This window comes from Euprymna scolopes, chromosome 36, assembly GCF_053919585.1.
Source record: "Euprymna scolopes isolate OS-2025 chromosome 36, ASM5391958v1, whole genome shotgun sequence".
Classification (NCBI taxonomy): Eukaryota; Metazoa; Mollusca; class Cephalopoda; order Sepiida; family Sepiolidae; genus Euprymna; species Euprymna scolopes.
The window spans coordinates 750,074-769,505 of record NC_136517.1 but is presented as its reverse complement, the minus strand read 5'-3'; the positions used below and the strand labels follow the sequence as shown (position 1 = coordinate 769,505).

The 19,432-nt window shown below is 32.0% G+C and overlaps 1 protein-coding gene across 1 annotated transcript in view; it reads right to left on the bottom strand.

Moving 5' to 3' along the window:
* Window positions 1–4,546: 4,546 nt before the first annotated feature.
* Window positions 4,547–19,432, bottom strand: part of LOC145260277 (alpha-soluble NSF attachment protein-like) — a 60,070-nt gene continuing 45,184 nt past the window's right edge. Inside the window, exons 5-8 of the mRNA XM_080118114.1 lie at window positions 18,702–18,779; window positions 15,608–15,748; window positions 10,780–10,953; window positions 4,547–5,114 (exon numbers count right to left, since the gene is read on the bottom strand). Of these exons, the coding sequence (XP_079974240.1) occupies window positions 4,959–5,114; window positions 10,780–10,953; window positions 15,608–15,748; window positions 18,702–18,779 (549 nt within the window). The 3' untranslated portion in view covers window positions 4,547–4,958. The remainder of the gene's footprint in view (window positions 5,115–10,779; window positions 10,954–15,607; window positions 15,749–18,701; window positions 18,780–19,432) is intronic.

Genomic DNA, 19,432 nt, shown 5'->3' with positions numbered 1-19,432 from the left:
TGAGTGAGTTATTTGTGCAATGTTTCAGTTGATGTAGCCTTCTATCATTGTCAGGCATGTTGATCGCCATCTCGGAAAAGAAAGGAGAAAAGTTACTGGCTCTGTAGATGATTTCATATTCTTGGCATTGTTTTTGTTTTTCACTATGGTTTCGAATGTGTGAAAAAAAAAAAAAATTTTTTTTCAACTGTAAAAGGAAGATAAACCCCTGTCAAACTTACCTCCCTTTGCCAACCAAAATTTTTTTCACACATACAAAACTACGATGAAAAAAAAAAAAAAAAACTCCAAGAATACAAAACCATCTACAGAGCCAGTAATTTTTCACCTTTCTTTTTCAAGATAGCAACCAACATGCCTGACAAAGATTGGAGGCTACATCAACCAAAACATTGCACAAATACCACTCAGGATGAGAACAATAGTCCGATCAAAACAAGTAATACAATCAATCCTCATCTAAAAAATTCAGAACGGTAACAAATTCCTTGTTTGTTAAAAGAGTTCATTCTACTATCCGAGTGGCCACTTCAACCATGGGACAAGTTTTTAAAATAATAAAATGCTTTTTTTTTCATGGGTGTGATTGCGAAGACTAACCCAAAAAGTGTGTAATCACCATCATCATCATCATCATTACCAATGTAATAAAGATAACATTTTTTTTCAATTCTAAGTGATTTTGAGTGACAAACTAGGGAATGCTTTCAATGGAGTTTGACAATAAAATTTATCATCTTTAAATTAATTACATCATGAAATACAATTCTATCTCTCGTTTGGTAAAAATCAAATAGAAATGTAAAACAGATAAAAACCACATTTGTATTTTTTTTTTCTTGTAGACATAGAAGCGTCATGTATTTGTTTTTTTTGTTTAGATGAACTTTTCCGTCGATTTTGACGCATGAGCTAAGTTGTCCGAAATCTACACAGACGATTTGTTTATAGCTTTGTGTAGAACAAGCCACAGTTTTTGTTAATCTCAGTTGGGGGTAAATGTTTGCTATGGACAAAGCAGACAGTAGACCTCAAGTTTTACATCTAAGCCTGTACTGCTATAAACAATCATTTGTGTGGATTCTGGACAACCTCATATGTTGGAATTCAATAGGAGAGTCCATTATATATAGATATATATGCACACACAAATTTATTTAAAAAGATATAAACATGTTGGAATACGTCATACCAAATAGTTTTGTGTGCTCTATCAACTCGGCTTTCAGACTGAAGCTATTTGAGTATATATATCTTTTTAAATAAATAAATATATTATCTCTTATCTCAGCAATTTAGCATTCTGGTCAGTTTTTCTTCCCAAAATATTTTTTTTTTTATACAAACACAGATTTATATATATATATATATATATATATATAAATGTATGTATGTATACGTACATAAATACATACACACACACACACTGATAGCAGTGAGTTTCAGCTATTTTAGACCGACTCAGACTTGCACTTATAAACAGTGCTTGATGCCCTCTCAGACAAAGCTTCATATTATTTAAATAATTTTCACATTTTTTTGTAAGCCATCAGTATCAAGAGTGTAAAACAATATGATCTACAAAAAAACATGCAATTCATTTTGCGTATTTCAGCATCTCAAAAATATGTACTGCAATAACCGGTTTCGTGACGTTGCAAATTCCTTTGGTGTGTGTTTTGTCTAGACAATAATATTCATCAATTTGAACATTTACCAACATGATTCTTCAAATACATTTGTCTTCTGTATTTGAAGCTCCATTTTACTCTATGTTCATAAATGAAAGTTTTACTGTCATTCGAAGTGTGAGTACATTTTTGAAACACCTTGTGTATGTGTGTATATATATATATATATATATATATATATATATATATATATATACACACACACACACACACATATACACGTCCAAATATATTAATTGGGGTGGTTGTACTTAGTTCAATAGTCTGCAATACATTAGTACAGTGTTCTGATAAAAAATGAATATGGTGAATGGTTACATCAATGCAACCATGCTTTGATCACAGATCTCATCAGGCTGCTTTAATTTTGCATAATAGCATTATGGGTTTCAATTATGTCGCTTGTCATATAATAGACTAATAATCTTAGGAGATCTAAGAATGAAGCGTAATTGCAGTCATGTAGTCAGCCACCATATTCTTTTTCCATTATCAATGTGTGTGTGTATGTGTCTATGTATTTGTACGTGATGTTAGCATTAGAATACACCTTATTCATTGGATGAAGAAATAAAAAATCTTAGTGATTGTAACACAAAGATTAGTTAAACACCTGTCATATAAACACACACACTATATATATATATATATATATATATATATATATATATATATATATATATATATATATATATATATATATTAGGTTAATCATTTACTTGAAACATACTCGGTTTGTATATACCAATCATAATGGATTAAAAAATCTTTATCATAAATAAAGTTTTTTATGATGAAAAAGATCTTTTTTTTAATATAACTTTTGAAAAAAGTCCAAGCTCCATGAATACCTTTTTATTGGGTTCCAGAGCATATATAGTGTAGTATAATAATTCTCCAAGTTCCAAATGTCAAGTTTTTTTACTTTTCAAAATGGTATCCATTACAATATTGTTTCGTATTGCGACTAACAAGTCTGCAAAATTATGTTATTGCTGCATATTTAGTCATGTACTCTTCAGATGTTTACCTTAAAAAAAAAAAAAACTTTAAAACACTATCTTGAACAACTTACATGGTTCATGTAACCGTCACTCTTGTTCCTTGTCAGTTACTCAGATTTGTTAGTCGCAATACGAAACAATATTGGGATACCTTTTGAAAATAATAAATGACCAATTGAAAAAACTTGATATTTGGAACTTTGAAAATTATTATACTACAATATATATATATATATATATATATATATATATATATATATATATATATATATGCACATGTAATTGGATTCAGTTGATGTGAGGAATCAAAGATATGTGACTAGAGACAGTTGTAATATGCGAGACCAATTATTTAAATGGATTTTTTTCTCACAAATATAAAATTTAGGTCCTCATTAATATTGCGAACAGTTTCTATGTTAGTGTATATATAGACCTGATATTTTCATCGCAAACTTTGCTTTCGTATAAGCTGTATCGCTTGAAGAGGTCTCTAGTTGCTGGTAACTAGTTGACCTTGACCAAAACATGCTCATGACTGTGTAGCAACATATTACTGCTTATGTAAAAACAAATAAACAGTATAATATATTTGTATGTTTCATTCTCAGAGAAAATCATCAGGCAATTAGTCTGATGATTTTCTTGTAAATGAAAAACATTTCTATAGCTTACTTGCCATAAGTATATTTTCATAATACTAAGCTCTACTCATGTACTGAGCATTATTGAATACTGAAAATATACATATGAAATATTTGTATAATAATAAATGTATATACATGAAGTAAGCCCCCCCCCTCCAGGTAGAGCACTGTCATATATCAATTTCACCTGCTGCTTAATTAGCATTAATGCGAAACTGTTTGTTTGTTCTTAGATAAACAAGCAGGTCGAGCACTGTAAAAGCAGTTGGTGAATGTCTATTTAAATGGACATTTGATGGAATCGCACCAATCCCATGGGCCAGAGGTTAGAACTACCAAATCTCAACTAGATGGTTGTAGATTCAATCCCTGGCTAGAAATGAGTGCTAGTCTAGCCACACTGATGAGCTGTGATACAGCGAAACAGTACAGTATGTGAATGACTATCTATAGCTAATAAATTTTATTAATTGAATAATTTAGATCACTTACAAGTAAATATGATTTCAAATATTTGAGAAAATATTGAAAACCAGGTTTATTATAAGAAAAAGAGAAGGAAATTGCATTGTGTATTTATATATTGCACAAAGAATCTAGAGAATGAGATCTTTATATGCATATCTACAGAAATATCACACTTATGCCACACACACACACACACACATACATATATATATATATATATATATACAATATTTATTACGACACTATATATACATATATATATATATATATATATATATATATATATATATATATAGTGTTGTAATAAATATTATATCTTCAGCTCTCACATCCACGATTAAGCACTTCATTGGAGTTTTTTCATCACCTCCTGACATGCTATATATATATATATATATCTCCATGGTAGCAGTAAATTTCAGAATCAAAATAATTGTCATATATATATATATATATATATATATATATATATATATGATCATGACAGGAGTGTGAAATGGCTCACACCAAGGTATTTGAATTTGTGCCCCCACGTGTGTATGTGTGTGTATATATATATATATATTTGTGTATTATTGTGGTGTATGTAAGCAAGAATACAAATGTGACTAAAATTTATGTAAATGTATATCTATCTGCTTCTCAGCGCCTGAAATCATTTAAGTCTGTCAACTTGCAGGTGGAAAAGGTCACAGTGCCCTGTGCCATAACCACAACAAGTCCAGGCAGCCGGAACTTTGTTTTTTTTTTTTTTAACTGAAGAGAGACGAGGAAGAGAGAGAGAGAGAAAGTAGTCGCCCGTTTGGCTACAGATCAAACTAAGCATATAGTGGTTAGAGATTAACATGATTGTAATAGGAGATAAGAGTCGGAACAGACGAGGAGAGAAAATCAGACAAGGAGAGTAGTAGTAGGAAAGGAGAAGGAAGAAGAGGGCAGGAGAGGGGACAGGGCATATCAGAAGAGGTAATGACTGTAATAGTCTAAAGAGTTATATAGACCATAGTAGGGAAAAAAAAAGTTTACACTGAAAAATAGTCACAGCCTCTTTTAGACAGGTTATCGTGGTGGTGCCCCTCTCCTACCCTCATATGGAATGAAGACAACAGAGACAGAAAGAGAGGAGGAGGGAAGGAAGGAAGGAATGCTTAACAAAGGTTCATTTCATCAGTGTTCTCCTCTGTGATCTGATTTTTAATTCGCAAGAACATCATTGTCAGCCACTGGTCAAGCCGGGAGATAGAATCATAGTCAGCTACAGCTTTGGTGAATTCATCAACATTATCCATAGAGTCTAGGACAGTCTGAAAATAATTAGAAAAACAAAAACAAAATGTATGTGTGTGTATCATTTAACAGTAGGAACAATTCCTGTTTGTTTCTCTTGCAATTCGTTTTTTTCCATTTGGCAGGCCAATATTCGTATATTCTGTTTGAGTGTTAAAAAATATTTGCCATAACTGCAAACGTTTTTGACTTCCAGGAGTCGTTGTCAGGAGAGTGATGAATTAAAAGATTGTGTTAATTCAATTAATTAAATAAGTTGTTTAAAATCATAAAAAGCCCTTAAGTGTACCCACTTCCTCATGATTTATGTAAATAATTTTTTTTAATTCACCACTTGCCTGAAGAAGACTCATGGAAGTCGAAAAATTTTGTGACTATGGCGAATTTCTGTTTACACTCAAACAGAACATATGAATATTGGCCCGCCAAATGGAAAAAAAAAACGGATTGCAAGAGAAACAAACAGGAATTATTCCTGCTCTTATACAAAACCTGCATAAGAAAAAAAAAATGCTGCCCAAATATACTAATGTGTGTGTATATATATATATATATATATATATATTATGGTCAGGTCATATCATATGCTACTAGTACCATGTAACCCAGTACTACCTGCCACATGGTCGGGTCACCGGCGACTAAACTGGTTCCCCCACTAGACTTGTTTAGTGAGAAGGATTAAAAACAAGACCTTTCAAAGGGCGAATGAACCCCTTTTCGGGGTCAACAGCCAACTAGCACCGTGTATATTTGTGTGTATGTATATATGTGTTGAGGTGGAGAGGGCTTCCCTAAGCCGTGGTGGAGGCAATCTTTCTAGAAGAAGCAAATCTCTGATTTAGAAAAAAACAAAGCGGGAGACCAGTACTCGCATTAAGCTGGTCTGCAGTTTAATTTGTTGCTGGATCTCAACATTTTGAACAAAGAGAGAGATTTAGCTGTCGTACAAAGCTAAGACTCTGTAACATCATCTTTGTATAGATACTCCCTCAGGCATATCAGCTCATGGACTTTAAGTGTCTGAAGGAGTGGCATTCGTCTGACAAGATGTTGCAATCATCATATATATATATATATGAATGAATGCAGTTAAAGATGTTAAAGAAATTATGAAGGATTATTAAAATGGAAACTTATTAGGCTATAAGATGCTCAACATGTAAGATGGAGATGAAGTATATTAATAAAATTATTGACACTGGAAACTAAAACTAATTCCCTTAAATGTAAACTAGCTCCTTCTCTGACATGAAGCATTAGGCTTCGAAATGTCTAGGTACAAAGAGCATCTATAAACCCTCCTTCCACCAATGTCTGGTCCTTATTTAAATAGATAAATAAATTTACATACATCAGTATATATTTTGTATTGTCAATTTTCTTAACTGAAATTTTGAAATACTTTCAGATTACAGCTTGTATAATACTGTAAAATTAAAGTTCATATAAACAAGTCGCATGTGTGTGGTGCCCCTCTGGTGCTGCATGTGAGATGACGTCATAAAAAATAGTGAAGAAATAATGAATGTGAGAAGTGTGAAGGCCCAGCAGTTTCAGAAAAATCTAATGGATGGGGCAAAAGTTATGGGGCAAAAAGTGTAATTTTTTGCAATTTTGAGGCATTTGTGACCCCTTTTGAGCTCCTGGGAATGCCGAATCCCAGTGAAAATGGACAAACGGTGCAGTTTCATGCCTTAAGACATGTATATTTGAATTCAGCACCATGGAAAACCACTATATAGGCATATATATCAAGTTTTTGAGTCATATGAAAAAGAGCTCCAAAAAGGCAAGTTTTTTAGCTCTAAAAGTCCCAGAGGGAGGCGAACCAGAATTTTGCCAGGGTCACTCGTACTGAATTTATATTAAGAACATTGATCTCCACATTTGACCAAGTTTCAGAAAAATCTAATCGATGGATCAAAAGTTATGGGGCAAAACGTGTCATTTTTGGCCATTTTGGGGTATTTTTTACCTCTTTTGAGCCCCTGGGGACACAAAGGGAATTTTTGCAAAATAATTTTTTTTACTGTGATTTAATGAAATACAATTTGTGGTAAAATTTCAGGATTTTTATGGATTTCCTTAACTGCATACATTTGTAAAGACAAAAATAAAAAATATTTATACAATAATTTATCAAGATACAGAAAACTCTACACAGATAAGTGGAACAAATAATTAAAAAAAAAAACAAAACAATTGATGACAAGTCAATGTTAAATAAAATTCTATCTATTACAGTCTTTACATACCTATGATATATTTTTAATTTTTAAGCCAGGTTTTTCTCTATATACAACCTTGCTCTTTTCTTTTAATGAGAAGCATTAAGCTTTGATATAGCATGGTTTAAAGAGTTTTCTTTGTATTTCACATTTTTCTTTGATTTGATGATCAAACAAAGTTTATTTGACTTGTTATCAATTATTTTTTTTTTTTACTCACATTCACCCCTTACAAGGCATATTGCCTCTTGGACATAAGGGGGCTACTATTTGGGACCATGCCTAGGAAAAATTAACAAGATGTTGGTTTACAGTACATTTAAAGTCAGGGAAGCAGGTAGCAGGAAGGGAATTCCAAAGTCTAGCTGTGAAGAAACTATTAGAGTAGAAAGCCTTCTGGCAGTTAGGGACCTCAACAGTGAAGGGGTGTGATTTTGTTGCTAAGCAGGTTTGTTAAGAACATGCATGTTGAATGGGGCACAAGTTTATCGTAGCACATTCCATTAAAATACTTGTAAAATAGGCACAGAGATGCAACATTGCAGCAATGGGACCTATATAATTAAAAGATTCATCCCATTAAAAGGTATTATTTTTAATCTTGCTGAGGGGGCTAGCCATTCTCTTTATCAGTCAAACCAAAGATAAACCTGGTGAGGAAACTGGTTCAGTCACAACTGTGGCAGGTAGTACCAAATTACATGCTACCAATAGTGTAAGTAACTTCACCATATATATACTTAACTTACATTTTCTAAATTGAGCTTTTTTTTACATGGATTTCACCACTTATCAAGGCCCAATGGCCACTCAGGGATAAGGGTTATTGTGTGTACAGTAATCCAAGGGATAGTGTAGCAATAGTATTGGAGAATTGGTTAGGTGTCATTACTTAGGGGGGGGGGCGGTTCATCAGGAATTTGTTTGTGTCGGACTTGAAGACATCCAGGTTGAAGTCGGGAGGGAAACAGGCAAGCGGAACAGAGCTATACTTGTATTTTTTTTTTTCATTTTATTTCAGCGTAAACTTCCAGAAATCAAGGTGCCCTTTCCACTTCTACTTCAAATCTCGAAATGAGATACATAGATATCTGAGTGTTCCATTAAAGTTCTCCTTTATGTTTGAAATGTTGAGTTAGTAAACAAATGAACAACGTTCATTTTACTCTCGACAAATGATCAGTTAACTATGTTATAGTACAGGGTTTTCCGAAATTCAAGACACTATGGAACCCCTGAAAAGGGCAAAGGTTTTTCATGGAATACTAACAAGATAATTTCTAAAACAAATATAAAAAAAAAACATTAACTTCAAATTTTAACTTAGACTTATTCATTAGTTGTTCCTGTTCGTGATGTTACGAGATTTTCATGTTTATAACCATTTTTTGTTTAATCAAAAATTGTCACATTTTTTAAAATTTATTTATTTACTTTTTCATGAACCGTCCTGAAACTCTTTGAATCTGTAGTTATGTATCGCATCTCTTTTCAGTAAAAAAAAAAATCAGTAATTAAATGTCTGCAGCCATTTAGATTTTTCCACAGAAAGCATTTGGTCCTCTTTAAGAAAGGGTTTGTGGAGCGTGTCAGTCTTACTCACGGAGTCCACTTTGGGAAACCCTGTTATATCTTTCTCATGATCTCTTCTATTTACTGGATTCCAAGACAAGAATTCATCTAGTCTGGTGGACTATCCAATTAAATTCTGTTACTTGGGGTAACATCATTAGAGGAAAGTACACCATTCTTAGCCGTGTTGCGATGACCTTATTTGGCCATTGAATACTGTTATTTTCAATGTTTGGTTGGATTTTACTTGCACGTTGAAATATCCTCATGTCAGGTTGTCTAAACAAACCCTGGCACAGAGAGACCAAAGACACTCGATAGTGAGTAGTGGAGAATTAGGGTTAGGGTTAGAAGTGGAGAATTCGAATGCATATAAGAATGAATCTTTGTGTGAAATTATAAGATTTTATTTTGATAAAAATTTATAAGAAAAGAATTGTTAAAGAAGAAAGGAAAGATGAGTTTTTTTTTTATAAAAGAAACAATTTATGTAATTACATGGTGCGACATAAGTAATAGCGTTTTTATTTCTATCTTTTTGCAGCCTTAAATCAAAAGTAATCTATGAATTACGTTAAGTAATTTCAGATAAATTTTCTGTAATTCCTATTGAAATGCTTTGAAATGTTTGTGGTTACAGGTAGATTGTATTGAACATGAATGGGAACATTTTGAGGATTTCAATTCAATAATTGTGTGCATGTTTGGAATAAGTACGGAACTCAAGTCAAATTTGAATTTCCATTAAAAACTAATATTATCTACTTAACTCATGTCACAATTAATAACTGATTATTACACTAGCTGTGTTGCCCAGTTGTACAATATGCTTAGACATGATATTTTAATCTATGCAGATTTCATATATATTATAGAATCAATCCTCTATTATTATATATTACAAAGAATAATTTGTCTACTGGACTAATCACAAAAAATATAAAAAAATGATAATTTTGTTTGTCAAATTCCATCTGTGTTTGTTTACAATATGTCAGCTGATATTTGGGCTTGATGATAAATGCCTTTGAAAAGTCACTTCTGATTAATGTTTAATTTTAAAATATGCAAACGAAAAAAATGATTTGAGACGATTTTAAATAGTATCTCTTCTTTTATCGTAAATTGAACTCATTAATAAGAAAAAATTAAAATAAAATGGTGAAGTACACCCGGGTTTAAACGGGACCATTCGATCTGTAGTCAAATGCTCTACCACTGAGCTATATCTCCAGATGACAATAATTCTGATTTTTTTTTTTTTTAAGGAGAAATGATTTGTTGAGATTTTATTATTTCCTTTGGCTGGTGTAACGTAAAATATTCCCGTGTAAAATTTTTTTAAATTTTTTAACTATAAGAGAGAAGACTTTTTTAGATTGGATTTTTTCGATTTTCAATACTCATCAGATGAATTTCTGTACAAAACATATCTAAGAACACTGCCAGACATATAAATTAGCTTTGTGTGAAATTTGAAAAAGATTGGCTCAGCTGTTTCGGAACTTATGAGGAAGGAGCTCACTCTCACACAGCGACTTTTATATAAGAGTGTAGATCATTATATAAAACAATTTCATTGATCTGTATTTATTATTTTTTGAAATGTAATTTAAACAAGGGAAGTAACTCATTCAGATTATTATTTAAGTATAACTTGCAATTTAAAAAAACTATTTTTATTAATTAATTTACTAAATTTTTACTAATTTTTGGATATTTTACTAATTTCGACATGGCAATTAAATAGATGCCATTGGTTTTAACTGAAATTCAATATTTCAATTTTTCCAGTCCGAGTCACATGTTATGTTTTCCAACTTTGCAACCCGACTTGTAACTCAAGAAAACAAAAACATGATTTACCCAAAAAACTCACCTTTAAAAGATTGCATTCCCTGGAATCTGAAAATGCTGGGAACATTTCTTCGTATTTTGGAATAACTAACTTGGCATTGACGATGTCGTTACACATATGACAGAGGGCAGCTCGGAAGAAGTGATCTTTTGCACTATACTTCAGCAGGGCATTCTCTATACAATTGGAAGCCACCTAGATGCAAGAAATAGATATAAAAATAGAAATCTCAAAGAAAAAAATAAGGGAGAAAACAATCAGATATAGTCTGTGGTATTATATATCATTTTTTTTATTGGAATCCTTTGAGATGAGTAATTTGTGTATTTATGTATTATTTGCAGACTGTTGCTGTTGCTTCATCACGTTTTGGCCAACTATTCCTTAGGCCTTCTATACTCACCTGAAGAAGGCCAGAGGAATAGTTGGCTGAAACGTGGTGAAACAATAACTATGAAGATGAGGATAGCAGTCTGCAAATAAATAATCTGTGGTATTGATACAAACACAGCTCTAAATAACAAGGAACTTTATTCACAAAGAGAACGAATATCTCCTCAGACATGTTTGGCTGAAAATAGAATAGAAAATACATCACTGTATACACAAAGTTGTGGAGAGAATGTTTGTGTGAATCTAAGATTGTATTTGTATATGTGTTTTTAGAATTCGTTTCACTAAATATGTATGACTAAAAATTATGTATGATCAATGTACGACTAAGTGCTGCTGCTGATTAAATCAACTTCGACATAAAATATCCTAAAACAATCTTGTAATAAACAATTAAACTAATTTACTCAGAAGTTTTGAGAGGTTATTTTTGGCAAATATCTTTAAGTCCATACCTAAAGAAACCTCCTTATTTTTATTAAATATTCCCTCTTACACAGGCAATCTACCGAGTCTGTTAGTGCAAAAAATGTTATTAAAATAAACAATAAAACGACTTTACTCATTGTAGAGATTATTTTTAGCAAATTCTTAAAAACTGAAACATTTTTTTTCAACTCAGTGTGCAACTTTTTTTATTTTTTAATCTTTGTAAAAAAAATAAACAAAATTTCTTTATTATTGAAAAAAAAAAAAAAAATGAAACGAATTTAGTCACAACTTTCAGCCGAGCCAGAAGATGCCTATTGATCTTAGCCTTGAAAAGACCAAGGTTGTAGGTAGAAGGGAAACAGTGAGAAGGAAAAGAGTTTCATAATCCTGCAGTTCTTGGAAAGAAGCTATTGAAATAGGAAGTTGTATAACAACAAGGTATTAAAACAACAAATTGATGGAGACCTGTAAACCAACGAGTCAAACGAGCTGAAAAAAGGAGCAGGAATAGATCAGACAATTCTAATAAAGACATACCCTAACAGTGTTTATAGAAAAGACTGAGACTAGCAACATCACGTCTGTAAGAGAGAAGACGTAATAAAGAAGAAAGTGTGGAACCAATCAATTTACAGATTTGCTCAGAATTTACTTAGTCGTTTCAGACTCCAGCAGCTATGCATTTTGTCTTAAGTTTTTTTTTAATTTATTTTTTACTGTTATTATTATTTTTAAAATTCTTTTTCTTTACAAAGGAGTCACCACTTATCAAGGCCTGGAGACCACTCGAGGATAAGGGTTAATAGGTATACATTAGTCAATGGGATTATAGCGTAGTAATCATAAGTAGTGGAAATTTTGTAAATTGGATTACTTAGGGGGACAGTTCCTCAAGAACTTGTTTACGTTGGACTTGAAGACAATCAAATTGTAGTCAAATGGAAATCAGGCAAACGCAAGACAGTTCCACAAGTGTGCGATTCTAAGAAAGAAGCTGTGTTCATGGAATCTACGTTTAGGTTTAGGCACAGATAAAGAATGTGGGGAATTATTGATAGTGATTTTGGCTAGACGAGTGTTTTTCGTGAAAGTTTGACGAGAGAGAACCATAGATTGAAGCTCAGATGAGCACTTGCCATGAAAATAACAATAAAGTAGAGACAGGCTCGCAACGTCTCTTCTGTGGGAGAGAGGTTGCCGGGAAGAGAAAAAGGCCCCCCCCCCCTAAGCTACAAAGTCTATTTTGAACTCTGTCAAGGCAGGATAAGCTGCTTCTAGCAGCTCTTGCCCAGATGTGGCAACAGTACTCCATCATTGGCCGTACCTGGCTTTTTCATTCCAAACAACATTATTACCACTTGAAATGTAAGGGGCTACAATTTAGGATCGTGTCTAGCAGTGGACTGTAGGGAGCTGAATAGCAAGATGTCTGCTCACATTACATTTAAACTTCTGCGGGTGAGTACAGTCAGAGAAACAGGAAACAGAGATGAAATTCCAAAGAGTAGATTCCCTGACTGTACTGACATGCAGAAGTTTAAATATGTGAACAGATATCCCTGCTGCTCAACTCCCTACATAGTGTTCCTGTAGATATGGTCCCAAATAGTAGTCTCTTACATCCAAGTGGCACTGTCTCGTTTGCGATGAATAAAAGAGTAAAAAAAAAAAAAAAAGTTGTACACAAAGTAATCTGCTGACGTTCTAGAAATGTACCAACTATCAACGACGAAATATGGTTTAATAATCAGGAGGAACAAATGAACTCATTAGTGGATATCTATAACTATTATGATAGTAAAATAGAGTTAATTAATGTTTGTTTCCAGAGAGTTTTTATAAACATTTTACACAATATATATGCTGAATTATTCCTAGTTGGCAACTTATTTCTTTTCCTCCCTCCCAGTACTCTCCTGATTCTCAGTGAGGGTATAGAACACATAGTATGGCACAGTTGTATCTCAGTTTTCCTTGGAGATGAATCAGATTGAATGGTAATGTTTAGGTAATGAACTCATATTCATTTTTCTTGCTATTTCAATTTATGAAAACATTTTATGTTCATTGTAGATATTAAAAAAATAGCGCAAACTGGTATATCCTGTTGGTATTTTTAAATAAATGTGATCTAAATATAAGATTTAAAAACTTTTTCTTTAGTTTTATAATTTATTTTATTGTATTATTTTATATTAATATCAACAAAATACAAGTGTTTCAAACTGTTCAACAGGAACTGTAGATATATCCTGAGCCAGCAGGATAACTATATTTTACAAAATAAGAACACTATAAACATTTTTGTATTGGGACGTATAAACACCTCATGGGACTAACCATGTTTGGAAAGGTGACTAACACTTCCATTTTAATTGTTCCTATAAGCCATAATTTGCAATTAACTCACCCATTTCTTAATAAGTTTCTGTCTCTTACTTTCATCCAGTTTAGGAACTCTTCAGTAAGAAAAAAGAACATGATATGCCGAATATTGCTACAGAAGAAAACATGAGGTCATCAGTGATGTGGTATGGTGGGATCCTAAACATGGAACCGCTAAAGTAGGAAGACCTGTCAAGACGTACAAAAAAAATTGACAGAAGACACTGGCTTACAACTTGAAAATATTCCTAAGGCCATGAAAGATAGAGACGTGTGGAGGGAAAGTGTCAATTTGGTCTGGGCAACCTATCACTCTCCTTTCCATCACTCTCTCTCTGTTTATTTATTCAAAGGTAATAAAGCTAGCTATAAAACACTAGATTCAAATAATCCATTACAAATAAAAGGCTATAGCACCTTGGTAGTTATACTATTTAACCCATTACTGAAAAGAGAGAAAAAAAAAAAGCAGGATGTCGGGGAGGATAGTAGGCAGAAAGAGACTCATTTTGGATTTTGTCTATATATAAAAAAAATCAACTGGTTTTGTGTACTCTAAATAGAAATTGCCAGCACTCCTTTTCACTTACACCTAACTTTGATGCATTCTATTTGCTTTCAAACATTCGACTTACTGTTCTACCCAATTCGTCCTTCTTGAAAATTAATGCCTTTATATTTTTAACCCACATTTTTGCAAATTCAATTTTTCAAGATTAAAATAATCTCTGCTTCTATATTAGAATAACGAAAAAATATTGAATTTCAAGTAAAACAAATGGTACCTACGTAATTTTCATGTTGCAAATAGTAACATATCCAAAAATCACGGAAAACAATAAGGTAGAAAAATAATTATAAATGAAAAATTGTTTTCAATAAAGTTCAAATGGGGAATAAAATTTGTCTGACATTTTGAATTATGTTCATCACATGATATAAGCAACAGAACTTAATTATCTCCCCTGTCAACTTATCTCTTATTAAATGTAATATAGTGAATTTGCTTTCTTCCCCAAATTTCTTTTTTCATTAATGATTATTTTTCTACTTAATCATTTTTCGTAATATTTAGATATGTCCCTATTGTAACATGACTATTATGCTTGAACGGTGTTCGTTACAGATCAAATCTCTCTCAGCCCTCTATGCCGTCTAGTACCGTCAAAAAGGAACAACCAAACAAAAATAAATCATGCAAGCCCACGCACACTTGCTAATTTGCATAGTGCTCGAACATACTGCTGCTAATAACTCGCTAGTCATCTATCCTTCGGCTGCTGCTGCTATTTTCACACACGCTCATATGTGCTCTGTTATGTTGGTACCATTTGATATTCAATATTTTTTTTTGTTTGTATAATATAGAAGTACCAAATAATCTAACCCAAGCTAAATGGCTAACTCAACATTTTTTTTTTTTTTAAATTTTTATTCTGGTAAAAATCAGATGGTGTGATTCCTTAAAGGCTTTAAAGACAGTGGCAAATACTTGTATCTGCACCAAATAAAACTCCATGCTATAAATGTCCATCTCGTAAAATCTTAATAAAAATGCTTCAAATAAGGAGTTAACTTTTAATCACTGTAAATATGTGCAGAGTAGTAGTAGGAGGTATTCTTGTGAACGTTTTCTTACCTGTTCATAAATGTCAATCGCCTTCTGGTATTGCATCAGCTGTGCAGAGTATTGAGCAACTTTGAGGAAGCACTTATTTGCTGCGCTGTTTGACTCCTCGCCTTTGTAATAGTCAGCAGCTCGTTCATAATGGGATATTGCCTGTGAAGGAGATGATAAAACAGTTAAGAAAATTACTTTTCCTCTTTTGGAAATTTTTTTTTTTTTTGAAATATCAAAATACACAAGTTAAAATGAAAACATCAGAAAACCAAATAATGCTGTAATTTTATTATTATTATTAAATTAAAAATAAACATTTTTTTTAATACTAGTGGGGGAGAGGTTTGCTCTTTCGATCATGCTGGGTAATGCTCATAAAGGGAGATAACCATCTCGATTTTATGCTTGTATTTTGTCACAAGTGATCTCAAACATTTTCCATTAAAAAGATAATGATTTCTGACTTTTTATTTAAGACTAGCGAGGGGTACCCGGCGTTGCCCAGGTGTTTGGAGGTGTGTGTGGAAACTCCGGAGGTGGGGGGTGGGGGGTTAAAAAAAAAAAAAAAAAAAAAAAAAAAGTAAGTATGAAGATCGAACCCTTGAGGCAAAGTTGTAAATTAAAGTGTGAAAAAAAAAAAAATGTGCGACGTTAACCATTGCCCCACAGCGATATGCTAACGGAAACACGTTTGAATTTATTTAATTACTTGGATTTGGCAGGTGCCCGTTTTAATGACTTAATGAGGTCAAGTTTGACTGCGGGATTTCATTTACTGCTGAACGCTTTTTTTTCCCCCCAAGATGTTATAGGAAAAAGATTAACCCACATGCAGCGAGCGACAAATTTTGAATATTTATCTTCCCGAAATCGAGCAAATTAAATAGACAGGCGATCTTCGTTGTTAACTGTGAGAAATTACGATTTATATGTGATATAAAAAGTTTTTAAAAGTTGTGAAGCGAGCGACCGCTTCTCCGAAAAAAGCCTTTTGTAGACACACAGAAAAAGCGAACACACATACATACATTTTCGCTTTTATATTTATAGAAAGAAAACAATGTTTTTCCAAAAATTTCAACAATTGCTATTAACAATGTTTACAATGAAATAACAAAACTAATGAATCAGGAAAAATCTTAAATCTGTTTGTCATATTCAATATTTAGAAATTAAAAACATTTAATTTTCAATGTTAATTATTTTTAAATGTTTTAAAAAATTAATAAATGATTAAACAAATGTTTCATTGTTTGAGTATGGATGGTACTGTCATCACGATCGAACAAAGTTTTGTTCATGAATTACTTTGTCATGTTTATATATGCTGCTCAGGAAAACAATATTATCATCTATTGCAGATGGCTTCCTTCTAAAACAGACTCTTTACTTATGCTACTCATTATTGACAATTATGCTATTAGGTTTTTAATATATAGAGGAAGGGAAGTAACTCTTGAAATACAGCTTAACATGAATTTTTTTTATCACTATTATTCTGAATGAATAGAGTGATGATATATACTCCTATGTATATTTGGGTTGTTTTTTTTTTTGTGTATTGATATTCATATTAAAAACCCATTTTCTTAAAAAGAAAATATAACTTTGTTACATATAGGTTGTGGAATTACATCTGCAAAAGATCTAGCTAATTTGCATATTCTTATAAACATTCATTTTAATTAATTCCATATTAGTTTTTTCAGTTTTCTTATGGGATGATCATTTTTAGTTAACTATTATGTGTAATTATATTCATGCAGACATTCTACATGATTTATACTCGCGTAATATTTGCGTAAAAAGATTATAGTAAACACAAACCTCTTTCTATATTTATGTATGCGTATATATATTTGTTTAAAAAATTTTGCCTACCAGACTCCTCTGTCAGTTTTTGATCTACAAACATGAAACTTCATATATAGGGTATTCAAACCCATGCAAAAGCTTGTTTTGGATTTTAACTGGGGAAAATCGGTGTAAAAGTGTGAAAATTAAAAAAATGAAATTTGCCAGGTGAAGGTCAAACAACAGCATTACGAATATGCACCCGTAATGTAATAGCTATTGGTTCATGTTTTAAATTTTAGTCTTATAACAAACATGTCTTCATAGCTAAGGCATTAACGTCAAAGGAAAAAGTAAATCGTAAACGTTTTGGTTTCAATTCTCGGTGGTGGCGCACAAGTCATTTTTTAAAAAAACTTAAAATTATTGCTTTATATTGGGTCCAATATAATATAACAGTAAATATGAAATCTGCATTAATCAAAATATCATATTTAAGCATATTTTACGACAAGCCAATGCTAGGTGGCCTACTAGTACAAGATAATTTGATATTCCCCAGTAGGAGCACCTAAGAAGATTAGCAAGAAACGAACCTCTTCTCAAAGGGCAGGAAGGTAAAGCATGGGAGGGTGGATCGCCTAGTACTGCACAGGATCATACTTTTTCTCAACAGAGAAGCCACCTCAACAATGGTTTATGAAGATTGTTCAAGCAATGTAAAGAAATGCCCAAAGTCATGTTAGAATTAATAGCACATTCAGTGACAGCTTGGATGTCAACCCTTAATGACCTGGTTGAACTAATTCGTTCAGTTGTAAATAAATGAATATAATAGCATAAATAAAGTGAGAATTGATGCTAACATGTTTTGTACATATTAGTTCAGTATCTGAGTAGATGCTAGATACCTCCAGATTACAACTGTCCGTTGCTTACATTCAGTATGCCACCATCTGTCTCAGAGAGTGCAGGATTTTGTTTGTCATAAACACACTTTTTAAAGGCACTATGGATAATAACCAAGGTAAGTTTATGAAATACAAAAATTTCAGTAATAGTTTAACTATTGAACTTCATAATTTTTCCAGTTTGAAAACAATCACAGTATCATTACTTTTTAAACTAACTAAAATTAACAATAAATAGAAGAGTGAATTTTACCAAAGTAATGATCAGTGGTTGTTATATTGGAAATCTTCCAGTGTGTGGAAAGGGAGTTGGGAAGAACTCTATTTGTAATTTTTTTTTCTTTCTCAAAATCTCATTTTAAAATGGTGGTGTGCCCTAGATGCAAGAAAATATGGTGAATACTTACCTGTTCAATATCAGCCATTTCATCCTCAAAAATTTCTGCAACTGTGATATGATGCTTAGCAGCAATGGTGAACCTTCCCTAATAAAGAAAAGAAAATAGATTTGTAATTGAAAAAAAACAAAAAAAAAAAAAAAAACATTTAAAATATACTGTGAGAATAATTATGAAATTGATTAAATAATTGGCCAAACACTAATGAAAAGATTTAACAATCAAAAGTTAAACTTAAAAAATTAAAACATTCTGAGAGAATTGCATTTAATTGAAATGGAGAATGGTTATTTTTTAATTTTTTTTTTTAACAGCATATTTTTCTTTACAGTAATGACTCCAGTCTTATATATTATGATGTAGTTCTTTACATCAACTGACTTCATGCCTTGTCTGGAGTGATTTCCATAAATAAATTTTTTTTTTTTTTTAATATCTTTTAAAATGATATAATAATCTCTATATTATTACCCGTATTCACTTCAGCCGTTATCATGCTGTGCACCCCTAAAAAAGGAAAGTGGAATATTCCAAATAAACCTTGTCACCCCTAAAAAAGGAAAGTGGAATATTCAAAATAAATATTCTAATAAAACAAAAACAAAAAATTGGTGTTTTTATTTTAAAACAAAACTAATAAAAATGATTTGGCCTTTTGGCCAAGATCAAAGTGTAGTATCTGTTCTTCAGATGCTACATTTCAATTTCTTGTATATATTATTTATAGGCACAATACAAAT